The 14,659-nt window shown below is 38.6% G+C and overlaps 1 protein-coding gene across 2 annotated transcripts in view; it reads left to right on the top strand.

Moving 5' to 3' along the window:
* Positions 1-14,659, top strand: part of TNPO3 (transportin 3) — a 68,958-nt gene that overhangs the window by 21,479 nt on the left and 32,820 nt on the right. For both annotated transcript variants that reach the window (XM_007526314.3, XM_060196538.1), the window contains 8 exons: positions 1,008-1,164; positions 2,798-2,941; positions 4,880-5,055; positions 5,313-5,451; positions 7,116-7,262; positions 8,676-8,783; positions 10,338-10,429; positions 14,476-14,615. In XM_007526314.3, the coding sequence (XP_007526376.1) occupies positions 1,008-1,164; positions 2,798-2,941; positions 4,880-5,055; positions 5,313-5,451; positions 7,116-7,262; positions 8,676-8,783; positions 10,338-10,429; positions 14,476-14,615 (1,103 nt within the window). The remainder of the gene's footprint in view (positions 1-1,007; positions 1,165-2,797; positions 2,942-4,879; positions 5,056-5,312; positions 5,452-7,115; positions 7,263-8,675; positions 8,784-10,337; positions 10,430-14,475; positions 14,616-14,659) is intronic.

Raw genomic sequence — 14,659 nt, 5'->3', positions numbered from 1 at the left:
CCCCCCCACCCCCCCTTGGCTTTCCTATTCTTTATCCCTCTGGGAGTATGGACCCAAGGTTCTTGTGGGATGCAGAAGGTGGAAGGTCTGGCTTCTGTAATTGCTTCCCTGCTGAACATGGGCGTTGACAGGTCGATCCATACTCCCAGCCTGTCTCTCTCTCTCCCTAGTGAAGAGGGGCTCTGGGGAAGTGGAGCTCTGAGGCACATTGGTGGGGTTGTCTGTACAGGGAAGTTTGGTCGGCATCATGCTGGCATCTGGAACCTGGTGGTTGAAAAGAGAGTTATCATACAAAGCCAAACAAATTGTTGACCAATCACGAACCTAAAGGCTGGAATAGTGCATGTGAAGAGTTGGGGGGGGGGTGTCTCTGTTTTGTAGATAGCTAGTAGGCATATTTTAGTTATATTCCAAAGGGCCTGTTGCTATAATAGTGGATTTATTATTATTAGTATTATTTTTCCTGAGCCTGAAATCTGATATGCAGGTGGATCCTAAATATTGTCTGGGGAGATGATGTCATGGCTGGGAAAAGGACCAGAAAGCTGGACCAGGGAAGAGAGCAGCACTCAAATATGGGAAAGGTGTATAAATATTACTGTAAACCCCATCGATTTGATGTGATCTGGTACCCAAATTCTGCTTAGGGGCCTGTGTGACCTCTACATCCCTGTAGATCTGAGCTCACATTCTGTGGTCATGAGTAGGAACATTCCATGCTGCCCCAGTATCGACCCATCTTCCTCAGGTGTAGCATAGAGTATGTTGTCCATCCTCCCTTGGAGGATGGAACATTCTCTCCCATTGTTGATCCAAGTTGAGGGCAAGGTCCTATAGGGGCCCACAAAGGGTTCTATTGTGTTGTTCCTGACAGAAATGACCAGTAACAATGGAGAGAGGGATTCTAGGCCCATCAAGTCTGTTTGGGAATCTCAGGACTCCCTAGGGCCCAGCTGGTGGCCTTTTTAGCTCTTAAGTACCTTATATCTCCCTCTTTTCTTTTCCAGATATAGCAATGATGTAACTTCTTTGCCTTTTCTACTGGAGATCCTCACAGTGTTACCTGAAGAAGTACATAGTCGCTCATTACGAATTGGAGCTAACCGACGTACAGAAATTATAGAAGATTTGGCCTTCTACTCTAGTACAGTGGTGTCTCTACTGGTAAGTAGATTTGAAATAGTAAATCACTGATGAGAAACAATAAGCTGTGGCTTTTTGGGTTTAAATTCACTTATAACTGCAGATTGAGTTTTTTTTTTTTTTTTTCAACTATCTGTTCTCAAGGAACACTTTTGCCCAGTAACAAAAGGTAATGAAACTTCAGAAGCACAGGCCGTGGGCATAGATTTGGACTGTAAATCAGTGTAGTAGGCATTAGTGTCAATGGAATCTGAGTCACTTTCTCATGTAGCTTTTTTGAGCCTTCCTGCCTGGCCTTTCTCAACTCAGACTCTCACTTCTTTCCATGTAGCTTGTTACAGAAGTCAGATGAAGAAATGAGCCCAAATTTGCTAAGAAAACTGAATATTTGACTATAAAACCAACTTACCAAAGACCTTTTAAAACCTTTTTTAAAAAATTTCTTTATTGGGGAATTAATAGTTTATAGTCGACAGTAAAATACAATAGTTTGTACATGCTTAGCAATTCCACGTAAAAATACAACCCCCACTAGGTCCTCCTCTGTTATCATGTTCCAGGACCTGAACACTCCCCCTGACCCCAGAGTCTTTTACTTCGGTTCAGTACACCAATTAAAACCTTTTCCGTTCATAATCTTTGTAATTCTGCTTCATTCTATTTTCTTGCTAATGTTACATTTTTGTGTACTGACTCCTCTAAACATGGTTTTTAAGTTTTTGAATTTTATACTTTTTTTTTTTTAAAGATTTTATTTATTCATGAGAAAGATAGGAGGAGAGAAAGAACCCAGACATCACTCTGGTGCATGTGCTGCTGGGGATTGAACTCTGGACATCATGGTGGAGAATCCAGTGTTTTATCCACTGCACCACCTCCCGGACAACTATACTTGTTCTTAATAGCTGAATTGAGTACAATCTCTAGTCTTTTTCTCCTTTCATTTGCTCTCCATTTTGTTGTTCTAAGATCAACTTTAGTTATGTCTACTGGTGAGCTTTTCTATCTTCTGGCAATTATCCTGTCGCCTTGAAGACTTGCGTTAAGCAATAGGTAAGGGTGTGTGTGTGTGTGTGTGTGTGTGTGTGTGTGTGTGTGGTGCGTGTGTGTGAGGAGGAGGAGGAGATAACACAGCATCGAGCTTCTCCAGTGTCATAGTATTATCATGGGATAATGGAGCTTGACTGGGACTTCATGCACAGTAGTTCACTTGCCCTTCTTAGTGAGCTATCACTCTGGTCCCAGTAGGATTGCTTTTACAATAAAGCACCCCCATCACCACCAACACTGCTAAGAAGCTTTTGCTGTGAGGAATACGTTAAAATACTCCGTTAGCCTTTTTGTGTCATACACATGAAATAAAGCTTTAGAAAGTACAAAGAGAACAGTGTTTATTACAAAGCACTCATAATTGCTAGCTTTTATTATTGTCATTCTTATACAATATGTTGATAGAAATTGCTCGTAATAATGGCTTTCTTGTATATATATATTTTTTAACCAGAGTACTGCTTAGCTCTGGCTTATGGTGGTGTGGGGGATTGAACCTCAGACCTAGGAGCTTCAGGCATGAGAGTCTCTTTGCATACCCATTATGCTATCTATCCCAGTGATGGTATTTTCTTGTAACATGTTTTTATCCCTGTCTTTTCAGATGACTTGTGTAGAAAAAGCAGGAACAGATGAGAAAATGCTTATGAAGGTCTTCCGATGTTTGGGAAGTTGGTTTAACTTAGGAGTTTTGGATAGTAACTTTATGGCTAATAATAAGTTACTAGCACTCCTTTTTGAAGTTTTGGTAAGTAACTTGGTAGTTTATCAAAGTAATTCTATTGCATAATCTCAGAGTTATTAGCCCGGGACTAAAGAGTGTCACTACATTTCGCATTGTAACTAGATAGTAGATAGCAACAAAGCAGCAGTCTCCTTCCTTTTGCCAAATAGCCAGTTCAGGTCCGAGTTTTAATACTCATAATACGATGTAGTTGGTTAGATGAGCCTTAGACCCGAAAATGCAAGTAGCAAAATAATATCGGTCTCCTTTTCCTTGTTTTAACATTAAACATTTGGGTTTCTAATAACATCACTGGATCCATCAGATAATTACAAACTAGAGCATCATATTTGTAGTTGAAATAGCATGTTTAAATATCAGTGTATGTTCAAAATAGATTTGGGGCATTTGAAAATTTTTTGAGGTGTTAATGACTTATAAGACTGGGGCTCGGTGCCTGCACTGTAAATCCACTGCTCCTGGAAGCTATTCCCCCCCCTTTGTTGCCCTTGTTGTTGTTGTTATTATTACTATTGCATGTGGTGCAAAGCGTAAGGACCAGAGTAAGGATCCCAGTTCGAGCCCCTGGCTCCCCACCTGCAGGGGAGTCACTTCACAGGCGGTGAAGCAGGTCTGCTGGTGTCTGTCTTTCTCTCCCCCTCTGTCTTCCCCATCTTTCCATTTCTCTCTGTCCTATCTAACAACGACGACATCAACAACAACTACAACAACAATGAAAAATAATAAGGGCGACAAAAAGGGAAAGTAAATAAATAAGAATTCTGTCCCCTTGTTTCTATTTCTGGTATTATGATGTGAATGTTGTTCTTGGTGTTGAGTGATTCTTAGAGAAAAAAAAAAAAGCTTACTGGTTCAACATTTTACCTGCTTTTCTTTTCTTTTTATTTTATTTTATTTTATTTTTTTTTTGTGGAAAGAAGAGAACTTTATTCTTTATAATGGCAATTTATTTAGCAGTTGTGCCAATATTACAAATATGAAAACACCAGCATAAATACAATTGGAAATTATATCTGAAAGAATTCAAAAATTTAATTCTTTTTTTTTTATTTAAGAAAGGATTAATTAACAAAACCATAGGGTAGGAGGGGTACAACTCCACACAATTCCCACCGCCCAATCTCCATATCCCACCCCCTCCCTCGATAGCTTTCCCATTCTCTATCCCTCTGGGAGCATGGACCCAGGGTCATTGAGGGTTGCAGAAGGTAGAAGGTCTGGCTTCTGTAATTGCTTCCTCGCTGAACATGGGCATGTTTACCTGCTTTTCTGCTGGTGAGCCCTCTACTATATATTTAGTTCAGGAACTATGTACTTTGGTTATATGAATTCTGGTTGGTTGTATGAGAACTTTTCTTTCTCTGTCTTTGAGTTCTCCTCTTCCCTCCCCTCTCCTCTTCATGTCTTAGTGTCACTGAAAAGATTTCTGTAGATTAGAATACATCACAGTCTATCTGGAGGAATTAGTATAAAGAAATATGAAGTTTAGAAGTCATAACCATGATCGAGGTGCAGAAACACTGACTTTCTTGGTGTCAGTAGAAATAGCTGGCACAGTAGAGCACCTGGGAGAGTGCCTGCTTTATCAGGTGTTGGACCCAGGTGGGAGTTTGGCCCTGATAGTGCAGCGGAAGCTGTTATCTTTTCTTTTCCTTTCTCCCTCTGTCTTTTGTTTCTCTGTCTGAAAAAGTTGGCATAGAGTTTTGAAACAAACATGAAGCTCCCCCAACACGCTCACACTCAGAAAAACGGTGATTTGATGAATGGTGTCTTGTTGAAGCAATGACTAGAAGACTTACTTTTCCGTTAGATTCAATAGCAAGCTGTAACTCTTAGAATTATTCAACATGTTATATATAACATTCCATAAATAGAAGTGTTACAGTTTTTAATCATTGTTAATGATCAATCTTTTTCTTCCCTTATTCTGCTCTCTCCTAGCAACAGGATAAGACCTCTTCCAACCTACACGAGGCTGCTTCAGATTGTGTGTGCTCTGCTCTCTATGCCATAGAGAATGTGGAGACAAACTTGCCACTAGCCATGCAACTTTTTCAGGGAGTCCTGACATTAGAGACTGCCTATCACATGGCTGTGGCCCGTGAAGATTTAGACAAGTAGGTATTTAAGGTAGTAACCCTCAATCTAGTGTTCTTTCAAATCACTTTCATTAATTTATCCTTTTGTCACTCTGTGAATCTATACTGTATGCTAAAAAATGTCTTGGATTTGTATCTGAATCTAGAGAGGCAGCTCATATACAGGAGGGAGGCTGTGTGGGTCTGGTTATAGAAGAAATGGTTTTTAATTTATTTGGTTACCTTTGTTGTATATGCATATAACATCCATATTTCTTTTATTTTTTTTCCCTCAGAGTTTTAAATTACTGCCGAATTTTCACTGAACTATGTGAAACTTTCCTTGAGAAAATAGTTTGTACTCCAGGCCAAGGTCTTGGGGACCTAAGAACTCTAGAACTGCTTCTGATCTGTGCAGGACATCCTCAGTATGAGGTAGAGTTAACACCAGCTAAAGCCATTATTCTCCACATGATGTGTTGTATGTTATATAAAAGTTACTGCTTTTGATTTGTGGGAAAGTACAGTCTTTAATATAGTGTAGGGTTTTTTTTCTGTACTAGGGTATTACACACACACCCTAGGGAAAATGGTAAAATTCTGGAATGCTATCCAAACTTTTCTCGTTTTTTTCTTTCTCAGATGAAACTTGGTAAGTAATTAGCCTCTTAAGAAAAACCTTAATTTTTTTTTCCTTTCAAATTAGACATCAAAATGAGAAAGAGACTGATTAGATTTGCAGTCTCTTTTCCTCCAAAATCCTCTAGCAGATGTTGTCACTTGGGCTGCTAGATATTCTTTTTCTTTCTTTTTTAAACAATACTTAAGGTCTGCAGGTGTCTTTCTATCTTCTCCTCCCCTCTCAATTTCAGTCATCCTATTCAGTAAAATAGGGAAAAAGCAAAACAAAAAACCCTCATTTAAAAAATTTGAGAAAGAACCCTCAAGTTGGGGGATTGATTTAAATAGCTCTGCTCTGGATCTTGGTACCATGGGAAAAGGACAGTAGAAAACACAGTTGGTCTCTCACAGGGCAAAGTAGTTCTGAGTTAGTTTTCTGGAGCGCTGTTTCATCCTAAAGGGCTTGAATACTGCTCCTCCTGTGTTGCTGAGCTGCTTATATAGCCTCATTTTTGTGATAATTAGGTCAGTGTTTGTCTTCATAATTTCATGAGGTTATTTAGTTTTAGATCACACTTCCAAGTATTTTGTGGAGGAAGTAGGACATTATCAATCACTTCTTTAGACAGTACCATAGGTAGATCCTCATTTAACAATACAGTTGAATAAAAGTAGCACACCCCCAGAACAGAACATCCTTGTGTTGTTTTGTCTGTCTGGTGAAAAGTATTCTAGACTGAAACAAAATTTAGCGATTTTAGAGCCTGGGAAAATACTTTTTTTTGTTTTTGTTTTGTTTTTACCAGAGCACTGTTCAGCTCTGGCTTATGTTGTGGCGAGGATTGAACCTGGGACTTTGGAGCCTCAGGCATGAGAGTCTCTTTGCATAACCATTATGCTATCTACCCTCCGCCCTGGGAAAATACTTTTAAAAAGAGATTCACATGTCTGTTTCTTTACTTCATAACCCTGTATACTATTGGAGAAATGATTCCTGGTTTAATCAGGGAATGTAAAGCCAATCACCCCAAAAAGTTTTTAACCTTATGTTAGAAGATAATTCAGAGTGGGGGTAGTATTAAATATTTTAAAGTGGGGAGTCGGGTGGTAGCGCAGCAGGTTAAGCACCACGTTGTGCAAAGCGCAAGGACCGGCGCAAGGATCCAGGTTCGAGCCCCCGGCTCCCCACCTGCAGGGGAGCCACTTCACAGGCAGTGAAGCAGGTCTGCAGGTGTCTGTCTTTTGCTCTTCTCTCTCTGTCTTCCCCTCCTCTCTCCATTTCTCTTTGTCCTATCCAACAACGATGACAACAATAATAACTGCAACAATAAAACAACAAGGGCAACAAAAGGGAATAAAGAAATATTCAAAAAATATATTTTAAAGTTTTTATTCTTTGCTTTATGATGTCAGTGCTTATAAATCTATATACTTGTTTTCTTACTCAAATTTTTTTTTTTCTTTTCATTCATTAACAGGTAGTAGAAATTTCCTTTAACTTTTGGTACCGACTAGGAGAGCATTTGTATAAAACTAATGATGAGGTCATTCATGGCATCTTCAAAGCTTATATTCAGAGGTTGCTTCATGCCTTAGCACGACACTGCCAGCTGGAACCAGACCATGTAAGACCCCTTCTCTACTTCCTCAGACCTTAATTTCCACCCCTTTTCAGTGCTTGTTTGAAAAGTGATTTAAAAGACAAGAATAAAGTTAATGGAATCTGCAGTTTTCTTTCACCTTAAGCATTCCATTGAAATGTCAGTACCAGTATAGTGAAGGATATTAGGCCTGTGTAAGACAAAAATCACTTGTGCTAAATTAGTCATCTAGGAATTTACCCTGTGTAATTATGCATGGAAAGAAGTAGCTATTTTACATGCAAAGCATCATTTATCAAAGAACTGGGGACCAGATATATAAAAATGTAAAAGGTCTGACATAGACCAGCAAATCGGTGGACCACTGTACAGCAATTGAAAGTAACTATTGAAGTAGCTCTCATTAGTGTGTGAGAAGAGAAAATTGGATTTAAATATTCAGACTCTGGGCTGGCAGATGTGCTGCTTTGCCATGTGTGCTATCCAGGTTTGAGCCCAGCCCTCACGGCATTGCAGGACATTTCAGTGCTGTGGTTTATTTTTTTTTCTTTCTTTTTTGTCTCATTCTTTTCAACTGAAAAAGTCTTCCAAGGGCATTGAAATTCTAGAGATGACCATAAACTATCCTTTTGCTTTAGAAGGGGAGGCACACACACCTCAGCACATGACAAAGCAGCACATTATCCAAGTGAGCCGTTTTGTCAGCCTGCCTCTGCATTTTTAATAATGTACGAAAATGGTTGGATTAAATGCAAGTGAAATATTTGTGTGAAAATGTTGAAAATTAGATACATTTATCCTATTTTTATAATTTGAGAGAAAATTCAGATGACTACTTGCATAAAAGAAAATATAATAGAAATATGTAAGTCTACTTATTAGATAGGGACAAGAGAGAAATTGAGGAAAGGGAGAGAGAGACAGAAAGATACCTTTTGTACTGCTTTACCACCTGTGAAGCTTTCACCCTGCAGATAGGGACTGGGGTCTTAAACTGAGGTCCTTGTGCATTATGTTACATGTGTGCTCAACCAAGTGTGCTACCACCCACCCCCTGAATTTGTTAGATACTAAACTTTGAAACTGCAGAGATTTTTGTACTAAAAAGTTGAACCTCATCAAGATAGATATATAAGCTCTTAAATTGCTACCTCTTCCAGGTCACTTCTCATCCATCTAGATTTTTCCAGTTACAGAACAAATTATAGCTTCAAAATGAAACACAGAAATAAAAAAGACAAAATGACCTTTTCGTAGTAAAGGTTGAAGGTTGTATTGGCTTGATGTTATTTAAAAGTTTTGGAGATCTTCTTTTGTAATTTGGGGGACTTTTTATTCATTAGGACTGGGCTGTTTAATAATATATTCTTTTTCATTGAGTAGATGTCAGTTAAAGTGTCTCTGAGGCTTAAACAATTATTTGATTTGAAATTTTAGGAGGGTGTTCCTGAAGAGACTGATGACTTTGGGGAGTTTCGAATGAGGGTATCTGACCTGGTGAAAGATTTGATATTCTTGATCGGGTCTATGGAGTGTTTTGCTCAGGTAAGCCCTTTGGAGACTCTCACCATTTTTAATGATCCCTTTAGTTGTGTTCACTTCTGTGTCTTCTGTGAATATCCCATCTTTTTCTTAAATCTCAATGGCGATTTAATGAAGGAGACATTTTCATATGCAGATGCCTGGCATATAATAGCTATGCATATTTAGACTCATACAAGCCAGTTACAGTCTGTAAATGGGCTGGGTCAGTAATACTCTTACCTAAGTTGTTCCACTTGTCCAGTAGGAATGGAAAGTAATAGATATGCCTTAAAGGGTACTTAACAGGGAATTTGGAACCTAGCCAAGAAACATAGGCTTGCTTTTCTTCTTCACTAATTATGTCCCAACTCCTAGCAGCTCTCTTAGCTGGTTTTTCCTTTGGCCATGCTTACAATGAAGTTCCTGTGTAATTTTATCACAGATGGGACTATGCTAGAGTAGAAGATGCACAGTCCCGTAATTTTCCTATCGGGTGATGCTTACCTTTGCAACCACCACCTTTCCACATCAGTTAATATTAGCATAGTTTCAGGTAGTTTTTTTTGGTGATACTAGATTATGTTCTGAGGGCTGAAGAACTGAGATTTTTCTGGAAAGCTCTGCTGGTAATTTGTCAGCAATACTGAAATTACCTTTTTGTTGTTGTTGTTGTTGCTATAACCTAATCCTTTTGTGTATTTTGAGGTGGGGGCACAAACTTTAATCAAGAAAGCATTAATAAAATTAATGCATCTCTTTTTTTCTTTATAGTAACCAAGTTTATTGGGTTGGGCATTTTTAGAAAGCAGATTCCTTGAGATCCCCAGCTCACAGATGACCAGAACTCTTCATTCACTGACTATGACTTTGTCACTCATTTTTCTTCAGACCTCAGTTGACAAATCTTCGTAGATTACGTAGATTAGTCAGTGTTGTCTAGAATGTATATTGAAATAATTTTCAGTAATGAAAGAAAAGTAATATTATCAATTAAAATTGTGAATGACTTAAATAGTATGTTAAAATTCTGTGAAGTCCCACGTCAAATTTGTCTGAATAGTGTGCTTTTTGATTGCAGAATTTTAATTTCTTATTTCTAGTCGTAATACATAAATGAATATACCAATGAAAATTTCTAGACTAGAATATCTCTTGACTATTCTGCTTGTTCTCTCCCCCACCCCCCTAACACCCTCTTTTTGACGTGGTATTTTGATAGATGCTTCAGCGGAGCTACCTTTTAGGAATTTAATCTGTACTATAGATTTTATACTATAAAAACAGAGAGATAATGCACAGAAAGATCCACCTTCAGTTATGTGGTATTTATCTGTTTGATCCATTAATAGTAGGATCAGGAAAAGACACTCATGTAGAATGCTTTGTTTTTTTTCATAGTACTCATTTTCTAGGGGCAGATTACAATCTTGAATAATTTAGACCTCAGTAGGTATTTCATTTCAAACATTAAATAGTCCCCTCCCTTTCTCTCTTTCTCTCTCTCTCTCTTTTTGTATTGCTTGTTTAGAATTCGATTCTATTTTCCTTTTAATGGATTCATCTCTTCTTCTCTAGTTATATTCCACTCTGAAAGAAGGCAACCCCCCCTGGGAGGTGACAGAAGCGGTACTCTTTATCATGGCTGCTATAGCAAAGAGTGTTGATCCGTGAGTATCTGTGTCTTGCTGGGGACAAAATATCAAAGGAAGAAAAGTTAACAATTTCTCTTGGATGGTATATGTTTGAAAGCTTTTAGAGAGTAGCATGTATTGCTGATATTCATGTTTTAATCATATTTCTTTGAGTTAAAATTATTTTGTTGTTGATATTAGGGAAAAGAATGTTGATTTATTTTTCAATTCTGGCTCCTTGTAAAAGTTTGTATAATCAAGGCTTTGTTAGGTTGTTTAATTTTGCAGCTGCTTAAAAACAATTGCTTGTCATAGCAGTTTTATTTGTGATCTTTGATAACTGTAAACAAATTTTACTTTGTGCTGTTAGTTTTAAAGCTGACATTAATATCTGTCAGATTTTTCCTACTTAGTGATCAGATACCTGCATTTGAGCCTTCGTTGGAGAGATAGTTAAGGCATAGTTATAAAAAGTATTGTGCGCCCTGCCCCTGCCCCCGCCCCTGCCCCTGCCCCTCTGCTGAGGTGGGCCTGCCAACATGTGAGTAAATGACTCTCCTATGACTCACTTGCTCCTTCTCTTTCCTCTCTCTCTCTCTTTCCCTCTCTCTGTCTCTCCACCCAAGTGTACTCCAGTGTGTCAGTGGTCTTAGTTTACCTGAATAAAGTTTAAAATTCCTGAAAAAAAAAAAAGTACTGTGCTTCTCTCTTAGCTGCCTTCCGGGGCCTAGTCAATGAATCTTATAATATTTTGAGTCCATTAAATACTTACAGATAGAATAGGTTTATCTCTACTACTAAGAAGTTATCCTGAATTACTATTTATTCCTAAACCTGTTTTGGTGGCTTTTTGAACCTAGTAATGACAATCTGAAGACTGTTCAAATTACTATTTTGAATTGATATGTATTTTAAAAAGATTGAATAGGACCGCAGTAATAGCTTATTGGCCCAAGTATATGCAAGACAAATGATAGATACTGTATGTCTACATTTTTTAAAAAATTTCTTTACTGGGGAATTAATGTTTTACATTCAATGTATGTCTACATTTGAAGCCAGTTATAGGATTATGATTCTTTAGGACATAGAAAGAATTTATTAGATCTAGTTAATAGGAACTGCTCTTGATCTAATCCTGGATGTTATTTATATCTTTCATTTCTGAATTAAAATCTTGCACAGTGGAGCATCCTTCATTTTATCTAATACATTAAAGGAATGAGGAAAGGGGGAAGAGAGGGGAGGGGAGGGAGAGAGAGAAAGAGAAAATAAATTCATGGCACTGTGGAAAGCACTTAGCCAGCTTTATATTTCCCTCATGTTCTAAGCCAGGGCTCCTTTTCTTACTCCTGCAGCTTATGTTAGTGCGATTTCTAGTCTCTAACTGTAAGAAGCACATTGAAAAATAGCAACTAGTAGAAAGTGGTCTCCTGGAATCATTCATTCCTTTAGCCTTTCAGCAATTTTTATTGAGTTCTCATTATGTAAGGATTATTCTAGGTATTATAAGTAATGGGAATAGATTCTTTAAGACATCCATAGTAAATACCTACCTCTCCAATTTGAAGAGCCTTATTTAATATTTTCTTTTCTTTTTTAAGTTTTTATGAGAAAGAACCGGATATCACTCTGGTACATGTGCTGCTGGGGATTGAACTCAGGGCTTCATGTTTGAGAGTCCAGTGCCACTGTGCCACTTCCCAGGCCACTTTAGTATTATTTTCCTAATCCCTCCATAATGACTTATAAGTTGTTGTCACATTTATGTCTTTTATTTTCTTCTTTGAGAATTTAAATTACTTTAATACCAAGTATTAAACACCTTTATTTGAATGGTTATTTAGAAAGAAATCCATTATTATTATTATTATTATTATTATTATCATCTTTACCTATTAGATAGAGACAGCCAGAAATTGAGCGGGAAGGGGGAGTTAGAGAGGAAGAGAGACAGAGACACCTGCAACACTGCTTCACCACTTGTAAAGCTTTCCCCCTGCAGGTGGGGACTAGGGGACTTGAACCCAGGTCCTTGCATGTTGTAACATGCGCCACTACCCGGCCCCAAATCTTTTTTTGGGGGATTATTGCTGGGGCTTGCTGCCTGCACTATGAGTCCACTGCTCCTAGAGGCCATTTTTTCCCTTTGTTGCCCTATTTGTCCATTGGTGGTGGTGTTACTATTATTGCTGTTGTTGTTGGATATAACAGAAATCAGGAGAGGAGGGGAAGACAGAAAGGGGGGAGAGAAAGAGACACCTTGAGACCTGCTTCACCACCTGTGAAGCAACTTCCCTGCAGGTGGGGAGCTGGGGCTTCAAACCAGGATCCTTCCGCTGGTCCTTGGCAGTTTACACCACATGCTCAACCTGCTGCACTACTGCCTGGGCCCCCAAAAGAAATCTTCTAGTATTGATCTCTGTCATTAAAACTTGTTAATTGGACAGAACTGAGTAATTTTTTATTATTACTTTATTCATAAAATAAAAAAATATCTACAAGACCATAGGAAAAGTGGGGGACATACAATTCCACACAATTTCCACCGCCAGAGTTCTGTATCCCATTCCCTTCTTCGAAAGCATTCTTATTCTTTATCCCTCTGGGAGCATGGACCTAGAGTCATTATGCGGTGCAGAAGGTGAAAGGTCTGACTTTTATAATTGCTTCTCTGCTAAACATGGATGTTGGCAGGTTGATCCATACTCCCAGCCTGTCCCTATCTTCCCCTAGTGGGGTGGGGCTCTGGAGAGGTGTAGGAATCCAGGGTATATTGGTGAGATCCTCTGTCCTGGGGAGTCAGGTTGGCATCATGGTATCACCTGCAAATTGGTGGCTGAAAAAGCATTAAGATATAAAGCAGAACAAATTGTTTAATAGTCAGGAACCTAAAGGCAAGTCTATAGCAGAATAGTTTTGGGATCTCCATTTTGGAAAAAGCTAGTAGGTTTATTTTAGGTATACTACAAGGGCTCATGACTTAACTAATTCTCCAAACTCAGCATCAAAAAAGCAAATGATCCAATCCAAAATGGGGAGAGGATATGAACAGAATAATCACTACAGAAGAGATTCAAAAGGCCACCGGACGGATGAAGGATTGTTCCAGGTCACTGATTGTCACAGAAATGCAAATAAAGACAACAGTGAGATACCACCTCGCCCCTCTGAGAATGTCATATATCAGAAACAACAGTAGCAACATGCTGGAGAGGCTGTGGGGACAAAGGAACCCCTCCTGCACTGCTGGTGGGAATGTAAATTGGTCCAATCCCTCTGAAGGGCAGTCTAGAGAATTCTCACAAGGCTTGGAATGGACCTTCCATACGACCCAGTAATTCCTCTCCTAGGGATCTATCTTAAGGACATAATCATACCTATTGAAAAAGCTGTATGTATGTTCATAACAGCACAGTTCATATTAAGCCAAAACCTGGAAGCAACCTAGGTGCCCAACAACATATGAATGGCTGAGAAAGTTGTGCTATATATACTCATATATATATATGGAATACTACTCAGCTATTAAGAATAATGAACTCTCCTTCTCTGATCCATCTTGAGTGGAGCTTGAAGGAATCATGTTATGTGAGGTAAATCAGAAAGAGAAAGATGAGTCTGGAATGATCCCACTCATAAACAGAAATTGAGAAAGAAGGACAGGACAAAACAGTAGAATTTGACTGAGTTTGGAGTATTTCAGCAAAGTAAAAAACTCGGTTGGGGGAGAGGGTAGATTTTTAGCTTCACTATTAGGGCTGGGGGTGGGGACACAGACCTTTGGTGGTGGGAACAGTGTTAATTCTCACTCCTATTAACTTATAGTCTTAATAAATCTCTTCTTTAATCAATATGTGAGGGGGAAACCAGATTGAAACCCTCAAGCTTTTTGATGCATAGACCCCAGTTCTGAGTATATATTCCTTTAGTCTTAACACTTAAGGTTTCAAAATCGGTAAACTGACTGAGTTTTAACAGTGGGCTCAAATTTTTAATACATTTCTAATGATGACTGTTTAATTGAAATATTAGAACATAAGCTTTGAAGTCAGTATAACAGTGTCTATATATTTTATCAGGGAGAACAACCCTACTCTTGTGGAGGTTCTAGAAGGTGTTGTCCGTCTTCCAGAGACTGTACATACAGCTGTGCGATACACCAGCATCGAATTGGTCGGAGAGATGAGTGAAGTGGTTGACCGGAATCCTCAATTCCTTGGCATGTGTGAATTTTCTCTCCTGCAGTTGCTGCTTAAGAGTTTT

Source organism: Erinaceus europaeus, chromosome 8 (genome assembly GCF_950295315.1).
Source record: "Erinaceus europaeus chromosome 8, mEriEur2.1, whole genome shotgun sequence".
In the NCBI taxonomy this organism is placed as follows: Eukaryota; Metazoa; Chordata; class Mammalia; order Eulipotyphla; family Erinaceidae; genus Erinaceus; species Erinaceus europaeus.
This window is presented reverse-complemented; position numbering and strand designations above follow the sequence as displayed.